Source organism: Bos indicus, chromosome 12 (genome assembly GCF_029378745.1).
Source record: "Bos indicus isolate NIAB-ARS_2022 breed Sahiwal x Tharparkar chromosome 12, NIAB-ARS_B.indTharparkar_mat_pri_1.0, whole genome shotgun sequence".
Classification (NCBI taxonomy): Eukaryota; Metazoa; Chordata; class Mammalia; order Artiodactyla; family Bovidae; genus Bos; species Bos indicus.
The window spans coordinates 23,114,291-23,141,993 of NC_091771.1; the positions used below are offsets into that span (position 1 = coordinate 23,114,291).

Consider the following 27,703-nt stretch of genomic DNA (forward strand, 5'->3'; position numbering starts at 1 on the left):
CAACCCCTGATCTAGAGGAAGAAACAAACATTAACCAAATAATAATATGTATGGTAACATGTGCAAAGGCCCTGTGGCACAGAGGACACACGGGTTTAGTAGTTTAGTAGGGGTTTAGTAGGGTTTAGTTTAGTAGGGTTGATTGAGGCCAATGGGGCTATTGCTAAATGACGGATCATGTGAGAGCGGCTAGAAAAGGAGGGAGAAACAGACCAGCAGTTCTTTTAGGGCACATACGATTTTCATCTTTACGTATTAACCATTGGCAATCATTGGATTATTTTAAGCAGGATGGAGATATCAGATTCGAGTGTCAGAAGATCACTCACTGCAGTGTGTACAAGGCATTGGATGAAATTTCCTCATCGGAAACTTAAGGGTGGAGATGCGTGCCCTGTGGATTGGACAGTTCATTATGATAAGCAAATTACATGTGGTATAGATGTGTTTTATATCAATGATACAGACAACTACATGGGGATAATCTACAAGAAGCAGCACAATCAGAAGGTCCTACACATACCTTTGAATTTTCTCTATGAACAGTGGCAGTCTGAACTCAGGAAGGAGATTGTTTTGTTTATGTGAACAGACTTCCTTCACCAGGGTAACTAATCCTTAGGGTGCTCACGAAAGAAGAGGAACTTCTTTCACTCTCTCACTCTGCCTCTCTGCTCTTTCTTCTCTCAAGCACATTTGGGTGCTTCCTGGAGCCTAGGTCTGGCTCCAAACCCATGAAAATTTGCCAAGAATAAAAGCTTCTCAAGAATGAGATGGATCCCGGGGCGTCCTCTCCAGAGAAGCTGGATAAAGAGAACTTAGTGGGTAAGTTCATTTTTCCTGCCTTAAGTTTATTTTATGTATATTACACAAAATGGGAGTTGTATCATTGCAGAGAGTGAGCACGAGGTGGATTAATGCATATTGAAATTGGCTTCAATTTCATTTAGAGCCCAGAATTTTGAAGTCATGGCATATTGTGGTTTTTATTTGCTTCTTGAAGACCAGTCTATGACTTGCCCTTTTTCTTAAGTGTTAGAGAGAATTTGTGTTTATCTTTATATTCATTTTTTGGCATTAGCTAGCAAAGTTATGTTGAGCAGGCTAAAATTTATTCATTCTTAAATATCATTTGATGATGGTTTGATTAAATAGAAAAGTTGGTTTGAGCTGCACCATGTCTGATATACTGATCTCTCAAGTTGAGGAAAATAGAACAGCCTGTAAATATGAAGTGTAGCTTGAATACTAATGTTCTGTATTGCGGAGCATATTGCTTGCATTATTTTAAATCTTAGGATATTTCTAAAGTAGATTCTTTTATAACTTCATTTTATGGTGGAGAAAACTGAGCCTTCGAGAGTTTGAAAACTTGGAGGTTCAGAAAATGGTTATGGTGATGATGGTGATGATGTTGGTATATGTGTGTGTATGTGTGTGTGTGTGTGTGTGTAAGTCCTAACCTGTGCTCTATACAAGTAACCTGTGCTTCATGACACCAGTTAGAAATGCGGGACACATTCGGTATGATCATTTTGTAAAAAAGAAAATATACATTTAGAGATACCTACCTGAATTGGAAAAGAGACTTTTCTCTTGAAGTAGATCTAACAACACAGATAGATTGAAGACCACGGACATCATTTGGAAGGTGCATGTGGGACCACTCTTCCAGTGAACCTGGATTATTTTTTTAAGAAGTTTCATGAGACTTTTTAGCTTCCACTTAACAGGTTAAGACATCAACTGGATAAAGGGCACGGCTGAAGCTGTATCACCAGTGAAATATTTTAAAGCGTTCGTGGGTCTACTTGGTTTTGATTTTTGACTACAAGGAACAACCTGCCCTATCACAGAACAAACAGAAGTAGGGCTTATACACAACTTCTGACTTCACGTGCTCTAGGCAGTTTATGAGGTGCGATGTCGGTCCTTCTCTGAGACGTGTGGCATGTGTTTGCCCTTGCCCTCCTCCATCTTGGACACATTGAGAAAACAACACCATTTGGTCTTTCAAGCTGTGTAGGAAATTCCACACACAATGTTGGGAGAATTAAATGAATAACTGATTCCTAGTTATCACCCCCAGTAGGAGCCCTCTGCAGAATGTGCCTCAGGCTTGGACCAAATTTCGAAAGCCCCAAGGGTACATTTCTTCCTGACTCCAAGTTCCGTGACGTCACAAGGATAAATCAGAATGTACAGAATGCTATAAACTAGGGCTTTCCCTCCCCACCCAGGGACCTCATTAGCACTTCTCATTAGCCTTGGACAGAAAACCCTACCCCTTCCTTTTTTTCTTTCTTGTTTTTCTTTAAGAGGTAAAGTGAAGTTAATTGGCATCTCGGTCATCTCCATCTTAGAAATTCTTCTCAACGTCAACATGCAAAAGAATCTTCCTGGGGATTGTTTTTAAAACACAGATCTGGTCCTCACCTCTAGAAGTTTTCATCCTTCTCAGACCTTCTGAGTCTGAGATGGAATTAGAAGTTTGCCTCCAAGTAAATTCCTAAACTAGTGAGGTTGCCAGATTAAGATCACATTTTGAGTGATTTAATTTAAATTTGGTTTCTTAAATTTAGCAATTCTGCATTTTTCCTTAAGGAAAAAAAGTTCTTGATACAACAATCTGTGTGGATATTTGAGAGAAAAAGGGAGGAGGACAGACAAATTGCAGGTGATGAAAAGATAGTGTTTACCTGTTGGGTTTCACTTTAGATTTTATGTTCGGCACTTAAAATCCTTGTTTCACTAGAGAAAGGGCCAGGAAGTTGCTGAGACTCTGTTTTACTGGCTATATCTCCTCAGGATCAGAAGCAAACAGAAAAGGGGAAAGAATTTGTAACACTCTTTGCCAGGCCCAGAGAAAGTGATTGTTTTTATTCCACATACATTTTATTCCCCACCCAGCAAGAAGCATCTGGTCTTTCCTGTTCTAAAAATACACAAGACTTTTTTTCACTTGACTTGAGTAGTTTTTTTGCATAGAGAGTCCCATGGACAGAGGAGCCTGGCAGGCTACAGTCCATAGGGTTGCACATAGTCAGACATGACTGAAGAGACTTACCATGCAGATGGGTAGATTTTTATTTTTAAAGTGCTTTTTAAAATTATAATGGTAGCAAAAAATAAGAAAATTCTGAGCAGTATAAACCAGTCATACTTCCAACACTCAGAATTAACCACTGTTAATATTTTGGTTAATTTTCATCCAATATAGTTATTGTTGTTTTTTTAATGTGGACCATTTTTAAAGCTTTTATTGATTTTGTTACAATACTGCTTCTGTTTTATGTTTTGGTTTTTTTGCCCACAAGGCATGTGGGATTTTAGCTCTCCCTGCTCCCAGCATTGGAAGGTGAAGTCTTAACCACTGGACCACCAGGAAGTCCTCATCCAATATTTTTTCTAATCATACTATTTTACTAACAAGGATTATACTGTCCATATAATTTTACATCTTACGATTTTTTTCTTTTAACAATATACCACAGCAATTTTCAGCTTCCCTGGTGGCTCAGATGGTAAAGAATCCGCCTGCAATGCCGGAGACCCAGGTTCGATCCCGGGGTTGTGAAGATCCCCTGGAGAAGGGAATGGCAACCCACTCCAGTATTCTTGCCTGGAGAATTCCATGGACAGAGGAGTCTGGCAGACTAAGTCCATGGGGTCGCAGAGTCGGACATGACTGAGTGACTTACACACATAGCAATTTTTTCATGTTTTTGTAACTTAAAAATTTTTTATGGTTTTTTGGCGAGATGTCATGGTTCACTTAATTATCCCTCCATTGTACTTTCAGGGTGTTTTTCTTTTTTTTTCAGGGTGTTTTGATTTACTGCTCTTATAAATAACACTATCATGAGAATGTTTGGGCATAAATCTTAAGGACAAAGTAATTGTATTTATTATGGGTAGTTATTTCAGACAGAAAAGGAAAGGGAGAGATGAGAATGATTTTAAGGAAAATGTTTTCTCTTTATTTTCTTCCTATAATGGTGGGAGTTGAGAGATAACACCTATGAAGGCGAAAACTTGAGGACCTGTTGTTCTCAGGTTAATTGACTCTCTTGAGAGCAAACAGAATCTTCTCTGATGGATCATTATTTCCAAACAAGAAACTTCAAACATATCAATACATCTATCCATCCTGTTGCTGAACATCATTTTTGATAGTCCAAAGTGTTGAGAGCACCGCCAACTTCATTCATTCAATGAATGAATCCAGAAACCACTGTGTTTCAGGAGATGGAGATGTCAAAATAAAATGCCTACTCTCAGAGCAGTAAAAATTCACAGGAAAGTTAACTAAAAATTACAATGTACTATGAAAAGTGATGGTAGGCGGTGTTGTAGAAACTCAGAAGAGGAGCCCCTGGAGGTGAAGGTACGATTGGAAAGTCTTCCTAGAAAAGAAAATGAGAGAAAGGAGAAAGTAGGGTGTGCAGGGGGTCTAGGGAACACAGAAGCCCACATAAAGCACAAGAACAAGTGAGGACTTTGGTGTTTTCTCTACCAAAGGGGATGTTTATGTGCTGTTAGCGTGTGATCTAGTCACCTAGATCCAGAAGTAAGAGAGACTGGGAGCTCCCTGGAGATCCAGTGGTTAAGACTCTGCACTTCTAATGCAGGGGGTGTGGGTTCGATCCCTCATCCAGGAACTGAAAGCCCACGTGTTGCGCAGCAAGGTCACAAAACTAAAACAAACAAAAACCGATAAACAACCAACTCCATCCCCCAAAAGAAAAAAAACAGAAGTGAGAAGAGAAGGCACTGCTACTTGAAAAACTAGATCGAAGATGCTCTAAGAGCCCATGTGTCAAGCCTGGTCTCTGAATGCCAGGCGTGGGAGTGGCTACTGCGTTTGACCGATGGCGATGGATGGAGTCCCGTAGGAGGCTGTGGGCCAGGCTGCCTGGGGTGGGAGAAGGTTATATAAAGAGGGGCACGTGAGTGGGGCTTTGTGTTGGCAACACTTACGTTCTTGGGCTGAAAGGGAGTGTGCACAGTACTAAAAACATTATTTTTACACCTTTTTTAATATTCCATTTCAAAATACATCTTAACTCTTTCTTTAAAAGACCAAATGGTTAAAAAGAAACTTAGTATTAATATAAATGTGTCATGAAGTTCCTGTCTGTAGTTGAGATGTAAATCTCAGTTTAGAAAACTCTTGGGGTTATGGAATTTTATAGCCCTAAGGACTAGCGATGATGATTAAATCATCACCTACACTGATTTGGCAGTTTTACAGCAAAGATCTGGTTGTCTTTCTCAGTGTCTCTCTGTCTCTCTCTCTCCTTCTCTTTCTTAAGGTTCTAAAAGTGGTCTGAAAGAAATTACAGAGTCAGTGACCAAGCCACTTTTTAGGAGGTAGAAACCTGTAGGAGTTAGGGTTTTATTGTATGTCCTCTTTTAAAATATAGTTTTTGCACATGGAGAGGAGCCATCCACTGGATGGGCCAGAATATCCACAGCTGATATTTAGAATTGTATGGTAAAAATAAATAAATTAAGAAAAATATGGATACACGTATATGGATGGCTGAGTCCCTTCACTGTTTGCCTGAAACTACCACAACATTGTTAGATGACTATACCCCAATACAAAATAAAAAGTTTAAAGTTTGGGGGAAGAAAAAGAAAACAAATGTCAGTTGTCAAAGCACGCACTGACCTGGACAAAATTAAATAGGCAAAAAAGGAAAACCTTACTCAAGCCTATTGCCGTCGAGGAGAGAGGAGGTCAAAACTCAATCTGAACCAGCACCACCAAAACAAAGAGGTGTAGGGTGTTTCTTGTTTGTTTTTATAAAATTTTGGTTGTTGTTGTTTGGCTTGCGGGATCTTAGTTCCCCAACCACAGATGGAACTCAGGCCCGGGAAGTGAAATTGCCCAGTCTTATCCATTAGACCACTGGGAAATTCCCCAGGGTGTGGGGTTTTTAAAGGCTGCAGTGCACTAGTGGAAAAGTATGAATGACTTTGCAGGGTGGTCATAGACCATCTGGGTTTGGTTTGCTAATAAATTTCCCACATCTTTATGACGGGCAGTATATTTTACAACTTGCAGCGCAGTGTCTACTGAAGTCAGTCTCCTACCGCCCACAGAGACTGGGAGTGACGGGTGCTGTCTTCTTAGCAGTTGCGTTTCAAGAGAAGGTCTCCCAGGTCCTTGAGATAGATAGTCCCAGATTGCAAAAACCGGCAAGAGGTTTTGAAAAAGGCTTACATCTCAAAGGGGCAGAGAAAGAATTTACAAGGATAAATGTTCTAAAGGAAGTGCTCATGGAAAAGGGAAATCAGGGGCCTTGAGTCAAGAAGAATCTCTTTAAAGGTTCATCAAGCTGAAGGAAATGTTCAAAACTTGAGGAAATTCCTAGGCAGTGGCCTAGCTCACTAGGGGGCTTCCTAATGAGATCAATGATTTCTTTGTGTGTGTTGTGTGCTCAGTCACTTCAGTGGTGTCCGACTCTGCAACCCCATGGACTGGAGCCTGCCAGGCTCCTCTGTCCATGGGATTTTTCAGGCAAGAATACCAGAGTGGGTTGCTAGGTCCTCCTCCAAGGCATCTTCCCAACCCAGGGATCGAACCCACATCTCCTGTGTCTCTTTCACTCCAGGCAGATCATTTACCACTAAGCCACTGGGGAAGTACTATTAATTCCTTTACATGTAATTTATTTAATCCTCAAGGCTAGCTATAATTGTGCTAACAGAGAAGGAAACTAAGACCCCAACAGGCTGAGTAACTTGGAAGGCGTCATCTAGCTTTCATGTGCAGTGTCTCATTTAGAACGCAGGGTCACGGGACCTGGGACCTACAGTTTCCATCCCTGTAAGCACTGCCCACAGGCTGGTTGTGCTAAAGCTCTTCCATTTTCTCCATCCTCTTTTTTTTCTGAGTTTGCAGAGCAAGCAGTGAGCTTTCCATCCTCAGTACTATCCTGCCCATGGGTACAGTGCATAAGTCTTAAACCCTTGGCTTGAGAGACTGAATACACAAACAGACAAAAGGCTGGAGCGTATCTAAAAATAGGACTCTGACCACCAACCTGCAGCAACCAGCCCAGAAAACCAACCCTTCATCTATAATAACCAGCCCAGGAAGCCAGCCTGCTAGATGGCAGATTTGCAGGGAGTCAGATTGTTATCTCTGACAACAGTTCAGGAAGCTGAACAATTACTTCTGTAACAATCAACCCCCAGTGGCCAGGGCTTGATTAATAACTGACAGCTCTCCTGCTCTCTGATTGCAACTTAGGATCAACGGAAGAAAACCACACGGCACTCCTCTGTGATGGTTCTCCTAGACCATCACATAGGATGCTCTGCCTCTAGTTTGTCCACGCATAACTTCACCAGGGTGACAGCCTCCAATCAAGGCACACCTGGAGCCTTCCATTTTTCCCCACTATAAAGCTTTCCCACTCCTCTGCCTACCTTTTAGTCTCTGCTTGTGATAGCAAATTCTGAATAAATAGCCTTTGCTTTTCTCTTTGCTGGCTGGTTTTCATTCCCACAGGCTCAATATGTGTAAGTCTATGTAATCACCACCCAGATCAAGATACGGAACATTTCCAGCACCCTGAAAAGCTCTCTCATCTCTTCCCAGATAATACTCAACTGCCCAAACTCCACTACCCAGAGACAGTCTACTCTGACTTCAAACATAATAGATTAGTTTTGCCTTTTCTTGAATTAAATGATACAATACGAGATCATGCAGTATGTATTCTTATGTTGTTGTTGTTTAATTGCTAAGTTGAGTCTGACTCTTTTGAGACCCCATGGATTGTAGCCCGCCAGGCTCCTCTGTCCGTGGGATTTCCCAGGTAAGAATACTGGAGTGGGTTGCCATTTCCTTCTCTAGGGGATCTTCCTGACCCAGGGATCAAACCTGTACATCCTGCCCTGGCAGGCAGATTCTTTACCGCCAAACCACCAGGGAAGCTCATGTATTCTTATACATGGAATCAGAAAGTATGTACTCTTATGTCTAGCTTATTTTGCCCAATGTTTTGTCTATGAGATTCATTCATATTTTGAATATTTTGAATTCATATTTTGAATGCTATAGGAGTATAGCTTTTGTCTTTTTTCCTGAGTAATCTTTTATATGAACATAAAACAACTTTGTTCATTCTACTGTTGATGGGTCTGGATAGTTCTTTGTTTCTTGGATTTTATGAATAAAATTGCAATCAACATTCATGAATATGCTTTTCTCCATAATCAGCCTTCATTTCTCTGAGATATTACTAAAAAGTTGAATACTAAGTCATAAAGTAAGTGTGTATTTGGCTTTAATAGATACTTTCAAATAGTTTTTCAAGGTGATTTTATCAATTTGCATCTATGAAACCTCCAATTGCCCCACAACCTTGATAAAATGTGGTGTTGCTGCTGCTGCTGCTGCTAAGTCGCTTCAGTCGTGTCCGACTCTGTGCGACCCCATAGACGGCAGCCCACCAGGCTTCCCTGTCCCTGGGATTCTCCAGGCAAGAACATTGGAGTGGGTTGCCATTTCCTTCTCCAATGCGGGAAAGTAAAATGCGAAAGTGAAGTCGCTCAGTCGTGTCTGACTCTTCGCGACCCTGTGGACTAAAGCCCACCAGGCTCCTCCATCCATGGGATTTTCCAGGCAAGAGTACTGGAGTGGGGTGCCATCGCCTTCTCTGAAAATGTGGCATTATCAGTCTTTAATTGTTTGCCATTCTGGAAACTGTGTATTATTATCTAATTGTGGTTTTCATTTCCCTGATGTATACTGTACATCATTGTTTTGGTGTTTTTAAACAATGTCATTACCTAAATGGCTATTTCTGCTTAGAGAGGAATTGACTATGTATAGTAACACATATCTGTGGGCTTGAATTGTATATAGTACTGATCTCGACTGAAGTGACTTAACAGTAGCAGCAGCAGCAGATCAAGACAAAATTGGGAAATAAGCAAGCAAGTCATCTAAACTATTTGATTTCCTAAAATTTGTTTCTACTTATAATGCCATCTAAGTGGGGTTAGTGATCTAGAATGTTCCTTCCCTACTTCCTAACCTCATAGGAGTTAACATCTTGCCCTGAGTGTTTACACTTAGTCCTGGAGAGTATTTAAGTCTCCTCTGGTGCTATGGGCTGCATCTAAGCTCCAGGAACAAAGCCCCAGAGGCATGCACCTACAACTTGAAGCTTGGTTTTGCCTCACTGCCAAAGATTGTAGAACTTGCGGGTACCATTTTACTTAAACAGAGATTAAGGTGATGGTGACAGTGCTAACCAGGATGCTTTCTGGCTGCAAAATGAAGAGTTGGCCTCAGTTATCCCTAAATCCCTTCCAACTAAAGTCCCAGAGTCCTTCTCCCCAGAGTCAGCAGTGCTGGGACTCTGGTGTCTGTGCCGTATGGCTCATCTTTTGTTTCGCCAATCGAGGGGAAGATGTTCACCAGACACTGTGCTGTGCTTCATCCCCACTTACTTCACCAGCTGTGCGTATCTGAGAGGGAAGTGCAGCAGAGCCAGGACCCTGTTATCACACTGTCCTGTTGTCGATTTCCCTGTTAGATGTGAACTCTTATTGGAAAGTTCCCCATTTTATTCTCTTGCATCTGCAGCTCTAGCACCGCGTACCTGACATATAACTGCTAAAAAGTGAAAAAAGTGAAGAGTTAGTCAGTCATGTCCGATTCTTTGCAACCCCATGGACTGTAGCCAGGCTCGTCTGTCCAAGGAATTTCCCAGGCAAGAACACTGGAGTGGGTTGCCATTCCCTTCTCCAGGGGATCTTTCTGACCCAGGGATTGAACCCAGGTCTCCTGCCTTGCAGGCAACTTCTTTACCGTCTGAGCCATCATGGAAACCCCAAGCTGGTAAAATATCTGTTAGACGGATGAAGGAGAAATCCGGGTCAATTTGCTGCCCCCAGCAAAGTCCAGTTCTCCACCAGGGAGTAATACGATGGCAACTTCATGGTATGGGGACAATTACGCAGTTGGATGGCATCACTGACTCAATGGACATAAGTTTGGGTAAACTCTGGGAGTTTGTGATGGACAGGGAGGCCTGGCATGCTGCGGTTCATGGGGTCGCAAAGAGTAGGACATGGCTGAGTGACTGAACTGAACTGAACTGACAATTACCCAGAGGAAACACCCCTCCACATATTAGGATAAAGCAGGAGATGAACAGATGGCTAAAGCAGGAGATGATCAGAGAGGATATGGCCCCTTTTCTTTCCACCACCCCCTCAAGGGAATGGCTCTGGAAGGATCCTTGTGTAGGATAAGGTAAAGGGTGGGTATGGGAGATGTATGAAGAGCCTTTATAATACAATCTCAGTATTCCTTTGAATTGGAATTGTAATCCTCAAATCCACTTCTCAGCACAGCGTCCTGGTTTTAGCTGTGGGGGAGGTGGGGAGGAAGAAGGCTGGTTCTGCAGGAGGCTGCAAAAGCAGCTTGGTGCTCCCCCAGAGTTGCTGTGCTCACAACGCTGAGCTGCACAGCCTTGAGGGGACGGCGACAGCCCCACTTTAACAGCAGCTAATGACACCCCAGGCTCCACTGATCCTCCTGGGGCAGCGGCCTGGGTAATTCTAATGCTCAGGTGTAAATCTTGGAAGATTAATCATGTCCTAATCATGTCCTCATCTCTGGCCTCTCTCTCGGCACATTTAGTACTTAACAGAGCCACGCTCGCAGGTAATGATGCTAGGGACTGCGGCGGAGCTCATGGAGGTCAGGGCAGTTTTCTCCGTGACCAGCACTTTCTATTGCAGCTTGGTGTTAAGGCTGTAGAGTCTGGACGTGTCTAGGGCTTGCTTGGGCTTCCCTGGTGGCTCAGACGGTAAAGAATTAGCCTGCAATGTGGGAGACCTGGGTTAGATCCCTGGGTTAGGAAAATACCCTGGAGGAGGGCATGGCAACCCACTCCAGTATTCTTGCCTGGGAAATCCCATGGACAGAGAAGCCTGGCAGGCTACAACCCATGGGATCGCAAAGAGTTGGATACAACTGAACGACTAAGCACAGCAAAGGGCTTGCTCACGGCATAAAGTGTAGCTGAGGTCCTTGTTGGAGTCCCAGCTCCCTATGCGTGTGGTAGTATAAAGTCACAGCCCCCAACACCCCTAGGTTTCTGAGCACCAACTGTGACAGTGTCAGCAGGGCGAAAACACACCAAAGGGGCAAGGACTGTGCTGCGTTCTCAAAGCTTTCCTCAAGATGCCAGCAAAGTGCGAATCATCTGGGAGAGTCGTGTCCAAGCAAGGTTATTGCAGCCTTGTTTGTAAAAGCAAAATTGCCAGTAACCATAATATCCATCAATAGGAGAACAGCTAAATAAAACTTTTTTTTTTTGAGTCACACATTTAATATATGAGGCAACAATGAAGAAGAATAAGGTAGATCCAGATGTAGTGCCATGGAAATATCTCCAAAATGTATTCAGTGAATATATTTTGAAGGCAAACGGAGAAGAGGAGGGCAGAGGATGAGATGGTTAGATAGCTTCACCAACCAACGGACATGAATTTGAGCAAACTCCGGGATATAGTGAAGGACAGGGAAGCCTGGCATGCTACAGTCCATGGGGTCAGACATGACTTAAAAATTGAACAACAATATTCAGTTTAAAAAAAAAAGTAGAAACAGTGTGATGCCATTTCTCACAAAATCTACAAATCAAAACCAGGGTTTTCTAACTGTAGATACAAGTATGTAAATACACAGCAATCGGTCTCTAAGGACATATACCAAACTAAGTGGACTGAGGAGAGGATGGTTGGGGGACTCCAGTTTTATTCATATTTCTTGGATTTTTTATTAATGAGAATGTACATATACAAGGTCTGTCATTAGTAATAACTTTAAAATGCTAATAAATAAAACAACAAAGATTCTATGAGAAGGCACAAAATGGCATTTTATCCTGCATAATAATAGTCTGATCTACTATTGTATGATCAGATACATAATAGTATGATCTACCATACATAATAGTATGTATGTAGATCAGATACATAATAGTATGATCTACCATACATAATAGTAGATCATACATAATAGTATGATCTACCCGATGTGGTCCAAAGTTTCGGAAGGTGATATATTGGAAATTTAAACTTTGATATACGCAGGTAAACCCTTATTGTTATGGAGTAGATCTTTATGTGCATTTAAAGCCTATTAAAGAATATTTGCACTCAGAAGTTTTTCACATGAAATATGTATCTGAAACTTAGATGCTTTTCATTTATTAGAATGCAGCAACTGAAAAGACTGAAAATAAATGGTGAGGACAGGGTGTGTGGGAATAGGCACAGGGTACAAACTCTTTCAAGGGCACTTACCATCTATCAAAATTGTAAATACTAATCCCCTTGACCTAACACTTCCACTGCTGGGAATTCTCCTACACAAGTCCACAAAGATACACATTAGGACTCCTCACAGCATTATCTCTAAGAGCAAAATCCTAGGATCTTGTCTCAGTTCAGTTGCTCAGTCATGTCCGACTCTTTGCGACCCCATGGACTACAACACACCAGGCCTCCCTGTCCACCACCAACTCCTGAAGCTAGCTCAAACTCATGTCCATCGAGTCAATGATGCCATCCAACCATCTCATCCTCTGTTGTCCCCTTCTCCTCCCGCCTTCAATCTTTCCCAGCATCAGGGTTTTTTCCAGTGAGTCAGTTCTTCCCATCAGGTAGCCAAAGCATTGGAGCTTCAGCTTCAGCATCAGTCCTTCCAATGAATATTTAGGACTGATTTCCTTTAGGATGGACTGGTTTGACCTTCTTGAAGTCCAAGGTACACTCAAGAGTTTTCTCCAACACCACAGTTCAAAAGCATCAATTCTTCAGTCCTTAGCTTTCTTTATAGTTCAACTCTCACATGCATGTATGACTACTGGGAAAAACCATAGCTCTGACTAGACGGACCTTTGTTGGTAATGTCTCTGTTTTTTAATGTGTTGTCCAGGTTGGTCATAGCTTTTCTTCCAAGGAGCAAGCATCTTTTAATTTCATGGCTGCAGTTATCATCTGCAGTGATTATGGAGCCCAAGAAAATAAAGTCTCTCACTGTTTCCATTGTTTCGCCGTCTATTTGCCGTGAGGTAATGGGATTGAATGCCATGATCTTCGTTTTTTGAATGTTGAGTTTTAAGCCAGCTTTTAAGGATCCTTGTAAATATTCATAAATGCATGTTTGTCAAAGCACTGGTAGCAGTAAAATGGATAAGTGAGGATGAATTTGAGATGGTATCAGTGAGGCTTAGTGTCTTCTGTGGTTGGCCTGGACAACAGTATGGATGGTTAAGGCAATCATTGAGACAAAGGTAGCATAAGGTGTATGTGGATCATCTGAGTGGAGATACCAGCAAGTATTATTAGTTCCAGTGCCTGTGTGGAATGTGGAATTAATCAGAGGAAGTTAGGGGTGAGGGTGTGGTTGTTTGTCAAGGAGAAGAGAACAAGAAGCAGTAAGGATTTAAAACAAGGTGAAATAGTGAATATAAATAATTCTAAAGTACAGGGATCTACCAGACCTGGATGCTTTACAAACAAGAATCATAGTACTTGAGAAATTATGTAATTGATGTGATTAAAGCTATAAAGCTTTAAGTGGCTGAAATATGATTTGAATTTAGTTCTATCTCTTCCTAGGTGATATTAAGCTAAAATGCCCCTGCTGTGGTAGTATGTGATTAGCAAAAAGACACTGAATGTAGTGAGCTGATGTAACAAAATTCTATGAAAAAACAAAATTATCAAATATCAGTGCCTGACAAGTCTCTGTAATATTCATCAATCTGTAACGTAGGGACAATGGTAGTAATAGACATTTACTAAGATAGATATAGGGCCTTTCCTGATGGCTCAGCAGGTAAATCAGCTTGAAATACAGGTGACACAGGTTCAGTCCCTGGGTCGGAAAGATCCCCTGGAGAAGAAAAATGGCAACCTACTCCAGTGTTCTTGCCTGAAAAATCCCACGGGCAGAGGAGCCTGGTGGGCTATAGTTCAAAAGGTCATGAAGAGTTGGACATGACTGAGCGACTATGCACAAACATGAAGGTAGATACTAATGTATGGGTTAGATGCCTTATGTAAACAATCCCATTTAGTCCTCATCAAGTTCTTCAAGGTAGGTAATATCTGCCCCCACCCTACAGATGAAGAAATTGAGGCTCAGAAAGATTGAGTGGTTTTTCTGAGACCACAGCCCTAGGGAGTTAAAGACTCTCATAGAAACTCAAATGTAAGCACTCTTGAAAATGTTTTTCCTTGTGCTACAAGGTCTCCTTTGGGATAATAGTACCTACCTATCTGCCTCAGAGGTTGTCTTGATTTCACCTGGGGAATTCTGAGGCCCTGGGAATCTGTCTTTTATTTATTTATTCCATTTTTATTACTTTTGACTGCACCATGAGACATGCAGGCTGGACCTGTACCCTGGACCACCGGGGAAGTCCTCAGGAATCTGTCTTTTAAGATGGCACCCTGGTGATGTTTATGTGGGTGGTTTTATGTGTTTTGAGAGTAATAAACCATGGCAGCCCTATGTAAATGCTATGGTTATTATTATTATTGATTGCTATGAGATGTGTCTTGGAAGGGACAGGTCCATCTTCATCTAAAAACCTGAAGGAATATTTTCTGTGTGTGTGTGTGTGTGTGTGTGTGTGGTATTACTGCCATCAAGAGTGTGTGTGGATTCAGGTTGCTTCCTCAGCCCCATTCCAGCTTGGCCAGCTCCCTGGATGGTTTCTTCATGCATGCCACTGAATCGCTTTCCTAAGAACCATGTCAGTTACAGGCTTGCCTCCTTCCCGTTACCTAGGCATCAAGAATAAAGGGCTTGGTGTATGTGGCTGGATCCTGCTTTTCCTTTCTTTCCTGCTGATGGTCATTACCTTCCCGATCTCCATATGGATGTGCTTGAAGGTAATACCCTGGGAAACAGATTGGTCTCTCTGTGTGAGTTGATGAACCATTAACACTAAATGCTCTCCCTTCATCTCTTAGATCATTAAGGAGTATGAACGTGCTGTTGTATTCCGACTGGGACGCATCCAAGCTGACAAAGCCAAGGGGCCAGGTATAACACTGGTTTTGTTGAACTATCATCAGGTTTACTTGAACTCTGTGACATTGCTAATGTTTGTTTTCAACTCACCGAAATGGCAATTTCATAGGACAGATTCTAATATTCTTGAAAGAAGAGTCTATTCAAATAGTAACTTAAAAGGCACATGGAGGAAAATGGTTATTTGCTACACCTCTCTAGTAACGTCTGTTGTCTGCCCCCTAATAAGATGTATTTAAGTAAAACCATTCTCTGTTCAACTATATTGTGGAGTCTCTGGGGAACTTCCTTATTCATTCTGTGTGCTCTGCACTTGGCCATGTACTAAAGCAGGCACTCAGGTGTCTGTTACATTTTTAAACATATGAGAAACTTCAAAAGGAGAAGCTTGTTACAGAGACTTGGCCATTTCAAGTAGTATGATCCTACTTGTCTAATATAGACTTACCTTGTGGTCAAGTGAAAGTGAAAGTCACACAGTCGTGTCTGACTCTGTGACCCCCATGGACTATACAGTCCATGGAATTCTCTAGGCCAGAATACTAGGGCTTCCCTGGTAGCTCAGTCTGTAAAGAATCTACCTGCAGTGCAGGAGGCTCAGGTTTGATCCCTGGGTCGGGACGATCCCCTGGAGAAGGAAATGGCAAACCACTCCAGTATCCTTGCCCGGAAAATCCCATGGACAGAGGAGCCTGGTGGGCTGCAGTCTATGGGGTTGCAAAGAGTCAGGCATGACTGAGCGACTAACACTTTCACACTGGTGGTCCAGTGGCTAAGTCTCTGAGCTCCCAGTGCAGAGGACCTGAGTTCAATCCCTGGTCAGGGAGCTAGATCTCACATGCTTAAATTACATGCTTCAGTGAAGACCCTGTGCATTGTCTAATAAGGAACCTAAGGGAAAGAAAGCAAGAAATGCTTGTTAATGGGTATTTTTATGAGTTCATCCAAATAGTGGTGATGGGATTATCCAACTGAGGAATTACAGAGCAAAGGTAAACCCTTTCTAGTCATGTTTCACCTGGTGGAGCCAAGGTTATAACTTAGAAAAAAAATTGGGTTTGAAATAGGTGGAATAACCACAGCTTGAAGGACTCTGGAGAAAAGTCTCTTCTAAATGAATTTTCCCAGAAGAGTTCACCACTAAATGTCCCAGGGTAACAAATCTCGTCATACACGTCTCTGGGGCTGAGGAGTTACCTCAGAATGTCACAAGAGCCAGAGGGAAACAGGCCAAATTGCTAACAGAGAACCTCTTCACTTCTGTAAATCGTAAACTATTCTTTAATAATAAAAGTATTCATAACAGGAGTTACTACTTCTTGAGAACTTAATACATGCCTGGCACTATGATTTTTTTTTAATAATTTTATTTATTTATTTTTATTTGTGTTTCTTCTGCATCCTCCTTGCTGTGTGGGCTTTTCTTTAGCTGTGGTGAGCGGGGGCTACTCTCTAATTGCGGTGTGCGGATTTCTCATTTCAGTGGCTTCTCATGGTGGAGCAGGGCTCTAGGGCATGCAGGCTTCAGGAGTTGCAGCTCCCGGGCTCCAGAGCACAGGCTCAAGAGTTGTGGTGCATGGGCTTAGTTGCCCCGTGGCCTGTGGGATCTTCCTGGACCAGGGATCACATCTGTGTCTCCTTCATTGACAGGTGGATTCTTTACCACTGAGCTACCAGGGCACTATGTTTAGCATTTTATTGCGTTATCATGTTGTGTGTGTACTGGTCGCTCATTTGTATCTGACTCTTTTCCATCCCATGGACTGTAGCCGGCCAGGCTCCTCGGTCCATGGGATTTCTCAGGCATGAATACTGGAAAGGGTTGCCATTCCCTTCTCTGGGGGATCTTCCTGACCCAAGGGTTGAACCCAGGTCTCCCATATTGCAGGCAGATTCTTTTGCCATCTGAGCCACCAGGGAAGCCCTAATCATGCTTAATCTTCACTATCATCTTATAGGAATTGGGTGACTGGAGCTCAGAAAAATTAGATGAATGTTTCTAGGTCACAAGCTAGTAACCAATAGGGCTGGGACTTACCTCTGACTAGTTCTAAGGGCCATGATTTTAACCGGTGACTTAGCACCCAAAAAGGGAGTAAATTAGGAAGTAATCCTTACCTCAGAAGGGCTTAGAGACCAAAAGAAAGAAAGCACCTTAGCAGTGTTTTCTGTTGATGCTACTAGCCCTTTGCAAGGTACTCAATGCAAAAACTTGTTTCTTCTTTGAAAACAAAAACAGAATCTTTTCGGTAAATGGAAAAGGATGGGCATCCCCATCGTGCTGACATGCTTGTGGTTCTAGTCTTGGTCACTCTTGCTGTAGAGAAGCTTCACCAGAGCAAAGTTAAGGCATCATGGAATCCTCAAAGCAGTGTCCTCAGCCCTCCCTGCTCCCCAGTCTAATACTTGACAGCTCAGAGAGAAGTAAGAGTATTCACAATTGAGGAAAGTTGTTGTATATAAGCTAGAACACAGTTACAGAGAAACTGTAAATGTTGTAACACATTAGTTTTAGGGACACTGAAATCCTGGGAAGATTTTAATGCTAACATTCCTTCAGTCCTGAAGAATATAAATGAGAATGTGGACAGACATTGATATTCAAGGCCTAAAGTCTGTGCTTGAATCTTTGTACAGATACCTTTAACCCAGGGAAAAACCAATTTCCAAAATATTCTTATAAATAAATGTCTAACTCAATACTTGAATAGAAGTAGGTCCAATGTTTTTTAATTTTTAATTTCAATTGGAGGATAATTGGTTTATAATATTGTATTGCTTTCTGCCATCAGCATGAATCAGCCACAGGTATACATAAGTCCCGTCCCTCTTGAAGAATATCTAATAATTAAATGTTAGGGCTTCCCTGGTGGTCCAGTGGTTAAGACTCTGTACTTTCACTGCAGGGGTGTGGGTTTGATCCCCGGTTGGGGAGTTAAGATCCCACAGGCCTCTCAGCCAAGAAAAACCAAAACATAAAACAGAAGCTATATTGTCACAAATTCAATAAGGACTTTAAAAAATGGTCCATAGAAAAAATATTGAAATAAATCAAAATTATATGCCAAGAATCTTTAGCTTCTTAACAAAAGATTTTAATTTCTAGGGAATCACTTTCCTTTAGTCCTTAACTCATCAGGTCAGTTCAATTCAGTCGCTCAGTCATGTCTGACTCTTTGTGACCCCATGAATCCCAGCACGCCAGGCCTCCCTATCCATCACCAACTCCTGGAGTTCACTCAAACTCATGTCCATCGAGTCGGTGATGCCATCCAGCCATCTCATCCTCTGTCGTCCCCTTTTCCTCCTGCCCCCAATCCCTCCCAGCATCAGGGTCTTTTCCAATGAGTCAACTCTTCGCATGAGGTGGCCAAAGTACTGGAATTTCAGCTTTAGCATCAGTCCTTCCAATGAACACCCAGGACTGATCTTCTTTAGGATGGACTGGTTGGATCTCCTTACAGTCCAAGGGACTCTCAAGAGTCCTCTCCAATACCACAGTTCAAAAGCATCAATTCTTCTGCACTCAGCTTTCTTCACAGTCCAACTCTCACATCCATACATGACCACAGGAAAAACTATAGCCTTGACTAGATGAACCTGTGCTGGCAAAATAACATCTCTGTTTTTTAATATGCTATCTAGGTTGGTCATAACTTTCCTTCCAAGGAGTAAGCGTCTTTTAATTTCATGGCTGCAATCACCATCTGCAGTGATTTTGGAGCCCCAAAAAATAAAGTCTGACACTGTTTCCACTCTTTTCCCATCTATTTGCCATGAAGTGATGGGACCGGATGCCATGATCTTCGTTTTCTGAATGTTGAGCTTTAAGCCAACTTTTTCGCTCTCCTCTTTCACTTTCATCAAGAGGCTTTTGAGTTCCTCTTCACTTTCTGCCATAAGGGTGGTGTCATCTGCATATCTGAGGCTATTGACATTTCTGCCAGCAATCTTGATTCCAGCTTGTGCTTCTTCCAGCCCAGCATTTGTCATGGTGTACTCTGCATAGAAGTTAAACAAGCGGAGTGACAATATACAGCCTTGACGTACTCCTTTTCCTATTTGGAACCAGTCTGTTGTTCCATGTCCAGTTCTAAAACTGTTGCTTCCTGACCTGCATATAGGTTTCTCAAGAGGCAGGTCAGATGGTCTGGTATTCCCATCTCTTTCAGAATTTCCCACAGTTTATTGTGATCCACACAGTCAAAGGCTTTGGCATAGTCAATAAAGCAGAAATAGATGTTTTTCTGGATATCTCTTGCTTTTTCCATGATCCAGCGGATGTTGGCAATTTGATCTCTGGTTCCTCTGCCTTTTCTAAAACCAGCTTGAACATCTGGAAGTTCACGGTTCACGTATTGCTGAAGCCTGGCTTGGAGAATTTTGAGCATTACTTAACTAGCGTGTGAGATGAGTGCAATTGTGTGGTAGTTTGAGCATTCAGTGTCAGACTTTATTTTTTTGGGCTCCAAAATCACTACAGATGGTGACTGCAGCCATGAAATTAAAAGACGCTTACTCCTTGGAAGGAAAGTTATGACCAACCTAGATAGCATATTCAAAAGCAGAGACATTACTTTGCCAACAGAGGTCTGTCTAGTCAAGGCTATGGTTTTTCCAGTGGTCACATTTGGATGTGAGAGTTGGACTGTGAAGAAAACTGAGCACTGAAGAATTGATGATTTTGAACTGTGGTATTGGAGAAGACTCTTGAGAATCCCTTGGACTGTAAGGAGATCCAACCAGTCCATTCTGGAAGGAATGATGCTAAAGCTGAAACTCCAGTACTTTGGCCACCTCATGTGAAGAGTTGACTCATTGGAAAAGACCCTGATGCTGGGAGGGATTGAGGGCAGGAGGAAAAGGGGACGACAGAGGATAAGATGGCTGGATGGCATCACCGACTCGATGGACGTTAGTTTGAGTGAACTCCGGGAGTTGGTGATGGACAGGGAGGCCTGGCGTGCTGCGATCCATGGGGTCGCAAAGAGTCGGACACGACTGAGCGACTGAACTGAACTGAACTGAACTTGAGCATTCTTTGGCATTGCCTTTCTTTGGGATAGGGGGAAATAATTACCCCAAAGTTAAAGATCTACTTATTGAAGATCATCTGATATACTCCCACAAAAATAATGTACTGTATATCTAGGAGACAATCTATTGCAGTTATTTTCAGTTGGTCAAATTTTAAACTGTATTTACTTTTGCACAGGTCTGATTCTGATCTTGCCCTGCATAGATGTGTTTGTCAAAGTTGATCTCCGGACCGTTACTTGCAACATTCCTCCCCAGGAGGTAATGCTGACTAAAGATATGTTTCTGGAAATAAAGCCAATCTCTTCCCTGTTACGTGGACAGTTGAGAATTCATAATATGTTTTCAAACGATAAAGGGAAAGATGAACTGAATTCTTAGAGACCTGCTGGAGGAGTCCTAGGTGGCTCCTGAAACCTTGGGGCCTTGTTTTGCCAGATGAGAATGGAGCCAAGAGCAAGGGCTGCAAAGCTAGAAAACGTGGAATGATTGGGTGGGAGAAAGTCTGGAAGGAGAGAGAGAATGGATACAGAAGGTAGAGAAGCTGAGATGCAGAATGACAAGCAGATGCTTGGGAGAGTCTGATAAATGATTTTAAGAAGGAGCTGAAAGTAGTTTGGTAGATGGCACTCACTGGTTATGATATTATCCTTTTCATCACCTTTTCAGGAAATGCTTTAGTGTCATCTGTATCTCTCACCTCTGCTCTAAATTGTTTATCTGTTTGGATCCAGCAATGTGAGATGGGCATGGAGAAAGAACACCCAGGGCACAGGGCTCACCTGCAGTTGGATTTCAAATAATGCTTTTCAGTTCTTGAAGTACTGAAACTGAATGAATCAAGCCAGTGACTGGGGGACAGGGGAGAGAAACAGAGTTATTAATCGTCATGCAACTTTCTAATAAACAAAAACAATCCAGGGAGAGAAAAGAAAGTGTGTGGAAGAGCAAAGGGGATTAGAAGAGAGAACAATCAACATCTTTGGGTAAATGATAATTTTCCTCTCTCTGGTCCAGAAAACTGAATCAAGACCCAGCCATGATGTCTTCATAGCACTGGCGGGAGTTACAGAGTCCTTACCTTAGAATTCAGCCCTAATCATAAGAGACCTTGGGATGCCTAGGGACCTGTCACCGGCTTTTTATGGCTCCATGGTAAATAGCTCTAGGTGGGAGAATGGAGTTCTAGGGTCTAATTTCGTGGTATGCCCAGAAATCTGATTTTTTCCGAAGTCCCTTGTCATGTTAGTTCAGAATAACTAATGCAGAGCCTCTATAAAGTTAAATTGGTTTTTCTTTATCTGAATATAGAACACGGATCTCTGGTGCCATCTATGTTTTCTAAGAAGCATTGCTATTCATCAAACTGATGAAACTGAGAACCGAAAAGATTTCAAGTATCAGGGAAATGACTTTTCTACCTCTATTTAGAAGGTAGAATTTCAGCAGGGGTCTACATTTTAAAGTGGAAACACCTGCTTCACCTCTGAGTAGGGGATGTGAGACTTCCATAAGATGCAGTTACAGGGATAGGTACATATCACACCTATGTAGGAATTTGGTTACTAATTAGGATGATAGTAGATTCAAGTCAGGGCAGATTTTTGGTGATGCTGGCATGAGTTGTGATGAGCGCTCTTCTTCTGTGGAGTGGACTCTGAGGTAGTCTGCCGCTGTTTTGGTCATTGTGAAAGTCATGTGTCTCTGTGGTCAGTTGCTCAGTCGTGTCTGACTCTTTGTGTGAAAGTCACATGCATGTGATTTTCCGTGTTCTTGCTCTCCAGATCCTCACCAGAGACTCTGTGACCACTCAGGTGGATGGAGTGGTCTATTACAGGATCTATAGCGCCGTCTCGGCGGTGGCTAATGTCAACGATGTCCATCAAGCCACGTTTCTGCTGGCTCAGACCACTCTGAGGAATGTCTTAGGGACACGGACCTTGTCCCAGATCCTAGCTGGCCGAGAAGAGATCGCCCATAGCATCCAGGTAAAGCCTGCATTGTTAATCCACTCATTTTAATTATCGGTGATAATCAAATATCAGCAGTTCAAAGCACCTCCTCCATGTGTGCACACACACATGTGCACACACACATGTGCACTGCTGCTCTTAACACATGGGCTTCAGTTTAGCATTTCTTTTTTTTTTTTAAACAATCATGAGGTCCAGATTTAAATATGTAGGTGGGAAGAGGGAGCCACTGGAATTGCTTTTGGAACTCAAAATGTTGAATTGACATCATACACTTTAGCTTTTTCCTCCTAGGAAAGCTGACTTCATGCTCCCAATGTCAATAAAAATATGAATAGTAATCGTAGTTATACTATTGATGAGGATGTAACAGGTAGCCCTCTCACCTCTTGTTCACCCTAGATTATGTATATGTGTGTATGTGTGCTAAGTCTTGTCCAACTCCATGGACTGTAGCCTACCAGGCTCCTCTGTGGAATTTTCCAGACAAGAATACTGGAATGGGTTGCTATTTCCTACTCCTACTTCCTGACCCAGGGATTGAACCTGCATCTCTTGTGTCTCCTGCATTGGCAGGCAGATTCTTTACCACTGTGCCACCTGGGAAGCCCTAGATTATAGACAATCACATTTCTGTGTTTTTGGAATCAATTATGTTTTTATTCTGAGCCTGCCTTCTCTAAGAGGGAAATTCATCTTTGGTCCTTCTTGGCTTCTCCTCCAGTCTCTAAGGTAGCACAAAGTCTCTGAGGCTTTATAAGATAATATCAGTTCTGCATGATAATGCTCCATGCCATTTTAAGAGCTTCACAAGTTCAATGACTCAGATGTTTCCCCATCACAGTCAGGTCAGTGGCTTCTTGGGAGTTCTCCCCATCTCCCGGCTCTCTGCAGGGATCACAGGAAAGCAAGGGCTCACTTGCTATTTGGTAGCACGGAGATCTCTGCCCTTTACGCTTTAGGAGAACTATTCATCTAATCTCGCTATTTCTTGAGGCATTCTTTCTCATCCCTACCCCTCCAGGATAACCAGCAAGTTATCTTCAGTTGTCTGAAGCTCTAACAAAGGATGAGGATGTCTTTGGTTTTAGGCTTCTTCTGCCCTAAAAAAACATGTATGTCTTGCTACCTGTTTAAAACTGAGCCACAGGTCAGAGGTTAAACAGAGCAAGAAAAAGCGTATCTCAAAAAGTACCCAGTGATAATGTTAAGATATATTGAATTATTGCTGGGCCATGATAGATATCTTATGTGTATTCTATCCAAACCTCATGGCAATCCTGAAAGAAAACCTGTCATAGGTATGAAGACTGAGAATCAGAAAGGTTAAGGAGTGAGCCCGATGATTCACAGCTGTAAATGGCAGAACCAGGACAAATGCCATTGCTGCCTGCTTAGTGTCAGTGACAAGAAAATGTGGGATATCTGCTCAAATCTAGATGAACAGTGTATGTTCTTTAGGAATGGTTTGGGTGCATCTGCTGAGTAACCACCTCTTAAAAGAAATACCAACTTATGTTTCTGAATCCTTCCTGGGATTTACTTCAATTCCAGGAAGGCAGCGATAAGAACTCCTATTTTCTTCCCAAATGGTCTCACTCCAAATGCTGTAAATTCAAAAGGAGAAAAGGAAGAGTGTTTCTCTTGCATATGTAAAATATAGCAGACTCTTTTATCGCATTGCCTGTATTCTGATTGATGTTCTTTCTTTTGACTTGGAAACAGACCTTACTTGATGATGCCACTGAGCTGTGGGGGATCTGCGTGGCCCGGGTGGAAATCAAAGACGTCCGGATTCCCGTGCAGTTGCAGAGGTCCATGGCCGCTGAGGCCGAGGCCACCCGGGAAGCCAGGGCCAAGGTAAGGGCGACTCCAGTCGGTACTGGAGGGTGAGCCCCCCACCCTGGAGCCCATGAGGATGGAGCTTGAATGGAAGCTCAGGCTTCCTCAATGATTTTAATAAGAAGGCTGCTTCTTTTCCTCCCTTTGTTATTGTTTTTTTTTAGAAGTTTTACCGAGAATTTCTTCCTGAATTAAAAGGTCATGGGCAACTTTGAGGGGAAGGATGGGGGAAGGCATATCAAGGGAGTTTGAAATGAACATGTACATCTGCTATATTGAAAATGGGTAACCAACAAGGACCTACTGTAGAGCACAGGCAACTCTGCTCAATGTTATGTGGCAGCCTGGATGGAAGGGGAAGTTGGGGGAGAACGGATACATGTATATGTGTGGCTGAGTTCTTCTGCTGTCCATCTGAAACTGTCACAGCATTGTTAATCAGCAATGTTGTTGTCGTTCAGTTAGTCAGTCAGTTGTGCTGGACTCTGCGACGCCAGACTTCCCTGTCCTTCACTGTCTCACGGAGTTTGTTCAAACTCACGTTAATCATCTCTACCCCAATGCAAAATATTATAATATAAATATAGATTTATATTATACACAGTGACTTAGCAAGGTGGGTCCCCTTGAGAGACATGAGCAAGGCAAACACCAATCCCCAGGTCTCACCTCAGACTCAGTGAAGCAGAGGCTCCAGTGGGCCCAGGAACCTACATTCTCATGTAGCTGGTAATTCTGATGTAGCAACCTGGTGCCTGTCTTTCGAGCGTTAACCCTCTAGTATGTTAAATGAACACACTAGATTAAGAGGACCAGGTGCCTACAATCCAGGTTAGAGTTACAAAATATGAGCACAACTTGGTCTCAAGTGTTCTTGAATCTATTGGATTCATAGCCTTCTTGTCTGTGTAGAGGAATTTCCTGAAGTATCAGAAACCCGTTGAGATTAGAAGCCTCCAACTATCCTCTTTGGAATCTTACTTGGGAGTCCAGGAAGATTCCCTCTGCTTATCTCTGACTTCTCTGTTGAGCTCCAGCAGCTTCTAAGCGGTGGACTTGGGAGGCACTTTTGCACATGGGCAGTGAGTGCCCACGACGGGGGAGTTGAGTTCCAAGTCATTCCTGGGCAGCTTGAGAACCAGAGGAGGTGCAGGGTGCTTAGGAGGGTTCCAAAGAGGGTTTGCAGACTGCACTAGCTGCTGCTTGTAATCAAGAGCAGGTGGAACTGGAAACAATTCTTACACTGTAAGAAGGAAACAAAATTGGAAATTTTTTTGTTCTAATTCTGTGAAAAGTGCCATTGGTAGTTTATTAGGGGCTGCATTGAAACTGCAGATTGCTTTAAGTAGTATAGTCATTTTCACAGTGTTGATTCTACCACTCCAAGAACATGGTATAGCTCTCCATCTGTTTGTATTATCTTTGATTTCTTTCATGAGTGTTTTTTAAAGTTTTCTGAGTACAGGTCTTTTGCCCTCTGTAGGTAGGCATTTTATTCTTTTTGTTGCAATGGTAAATGGGATTGTTTCCTTAATTTCTCTTTCTGACCTTTCATTGTTAGTGCATAGCACAGGGAGCTCAGCTCGGTGCTCTGTGATGACCTAGATGGTGGGATGGGGGGTCTGGTGGGAGGGAGGTCCAAAAGGAGGGGATATATGAATACATATCGCTGGTTCACTTCCTTGTACACAGAAACTAACACAATTATACTCCAATTAAAAAATGAAACAAAATTGGCAACAGAATGAAAATTTTTTAAAAATCTGTGATAAATGAAACTCACAGAAGAAAAAGCCAGTTGGAAGCCTTGAATTTCAGACTTCTCAGCAAATGAAAGCAGCAGATGGGGAGCACAGATTCAAGAGCACCACTATGGTGGCTGGACCTGTATTTGTTTGGGTTAAAGGCAGGGCTTTTGTTTGGAATGAAAAGTAGGGACTCATAATTTGTAAGTTATCTCCCTGTTTCCTGCAACCTCCTCAAATTTCTCTAATCACATAAGGATATGAAACTCTAATCCTTGCCGAAACATGGGTGAAACATGGGTGGCCAAGTGGGGGCTAGGAGAGAAACATCATTGCAGACCCAGAAAAAGAAAGCAAGCACTAGTCACAATCGGGAACCTTATTTCTAAAGTCTTTTCTTTCTGTTGGTGTAGGTCCTTGCAGCGGAAGGAGAAATGAATGCTTCTAAAGCTCTGAAGTCCGCCTCCATGGTGCTGGCCGAGTCCCCGGCAGCCCTCCAGCTGCGTTACCTGCAGACCTTAGCCACCGTGGCCACAGAGAAGAATTCCACCATTGTGTTTCCTCTGCCCATAAATATGCTAGAGGGCATTGATGGCATCACCTACGACAACCACAAGAAGGTCCCCAACAGAGCTTGAGGTCCTCCTGCTGCCTCTGGCCATCACTTAGACATATCTGTTCCTATGGCAACCCCAGCACTTAGAAGTGTTGAGAATGTCAACACTATTCAAGCAGAGTAACTTTACAGCTGGATCAGCATTAGCAGGAAAAGGCATAGAGGCTACAAAAAAAAAAAGAAAGAAAGAAAAAAAGAAAAAAAAAGAAGGGCTGTATGCTACTTTTATTTTTAAGAAAGGAAAGAAAACTTTGCATTAGTCTTAGGATAATCAGTAAGTAGGCATCGCTGACTTAGAACAGGAACTTTCTTGCTGTAGCTGGGGTGATCTTTGGGTGACCGTGATTACGATTTCAGAATTGTTTTTTAATGAGGTTAAGCAGGGCTTCCCCGGTGGCTTAGATGGTAAAGAATCTGCCTGCAATGTAAGAGACTTGGATTCAATCCCTGGGTTGGGAAAATTCCCCTGGCACTCTAGATAATCGACAAAGTAACACATTTATACTAGCTATTTGCCTTATCAATAGAAAGTGATTATTTGCTCACTTTCCAGTTCTAGCTATCTGCTTTGTAATTCCAAAGTAGTTATTAGCTAAATTTCTAATTGTGACAACAAATCCCCAGAATGCTTAAAATTATGATTGATTTTGATGTTAAGGACTAAAGAGGCACTGAGGCTTCTGGCTGCAAATTTATCACCACCTCCCTCTTCCAGGCAGATTGCCCTCAGCTCCCTGGCTGTGTGTCCTCCTCCTGGAACTGTGGCCAATCCCGGCCTCCCAGCACCTTTGTCAGAGGGTGAGATAAGACACTGCGATCCTGCAGGCTCCAGTCTGCTTATTTGTTCACAAGTGAGAAGCTGGCAAAAGGCTGTGTTATTTGAAATCACTGGGGAACAGTAGCCTGCGAACTTCATGTTTTCAATCTATCCTTAGTCCCAAGAGTCACAAGTCATCAAGGATTGCTTGTAATGATTCTTCCTCTCTAACCCATGCCCCCAAACCCCTCAAAAATAAAGACGCCATAGAATGTGAATGTATTTTAAAAATTGCTTTTTTGGAGATTATTTTGTTGCCATGGTGCAGTTTTCTTTTGGGAGCCATTTTGAGCAACAGGATAGAATTTTTTAAAGTTACCCTTTATTGAATGTCTGCTGTGTGTGACACTGTGTTCCATCCCGCATGGATGCTAAGAAGTATTCTTACATTATAAAGGAGAAAGTGGTGTCAAAAAGTTGAATGACTTATGCAGAGTCCCTTAGCCTGTGAGTGATAGATTGGGACTGGAAATCAGATCTGCCTCCAAAGTTCTTGCTCTTAAATATCATTGAGTTTTCCTGGGGAGAGGTGAGTGGGGGAGGCGATGGAACCCTTCCATTGCTTTTTTGCCTTCAATTCCA

General features: G+C 42.5%; 1 protein-coding gene across 1 annotated transcript; it reads left to right on the top strand.

Annotated features, from left to right (window-relative positions):
• Nucleotides 1-632: 632 nt before the first annotated feature.
• Nucleotides 633-27,339, top strand: STOML3 (stomatin like 3). The gene is made up of 7 exons (XM_070800167.1): nt 633-825; nt 14,846-14,949; nt 15,031-15,103; nt 20,307-20,389; nt 21,913-22,116; nt 23,827-23,961; nt 26,102-27,339. Exons 1-7 carry the CDS (start codon nt 774-776, stop codon nt 26,324-26,326), a joined length of 876 nt encoding a protein of 291 aa, XP_070656268.1. The 5' UTR covers nt 633-773; the 3' UTR covers nt 26,327-27,339.
• Nucleotides 27,340-27,703: the final 364 nt, after the last annotated feature.

What these genes read in the sequence shown, in the direction of transcription:
- STOML3 (XM_070800167.1), top strand. Translation starts at nt 774, where the DNA reads ATGGATCCCGGGGCGTCCTCTCCAGAGAAGCTGGATAAAGAGAACTTA. An exon ending in TGACAAAGCCAAGGGGCCAG is followed by an intron (nt 15,104 to 20,306) that starts GTATAACACTGG and finishes ACTTTTGCACAG; the next exon opens with GTCTGATTCTGATCTTGCCC. An exon ending in CCCGGGAAGCCAGGGCCAAG is followed by an intron (nt 23,962 to 26,101) that starts GTAAGGGCGACT and finishes CTGTTGGTGTAG; the next exon opens with GTCCTTGCAGCGGAAGGAGA.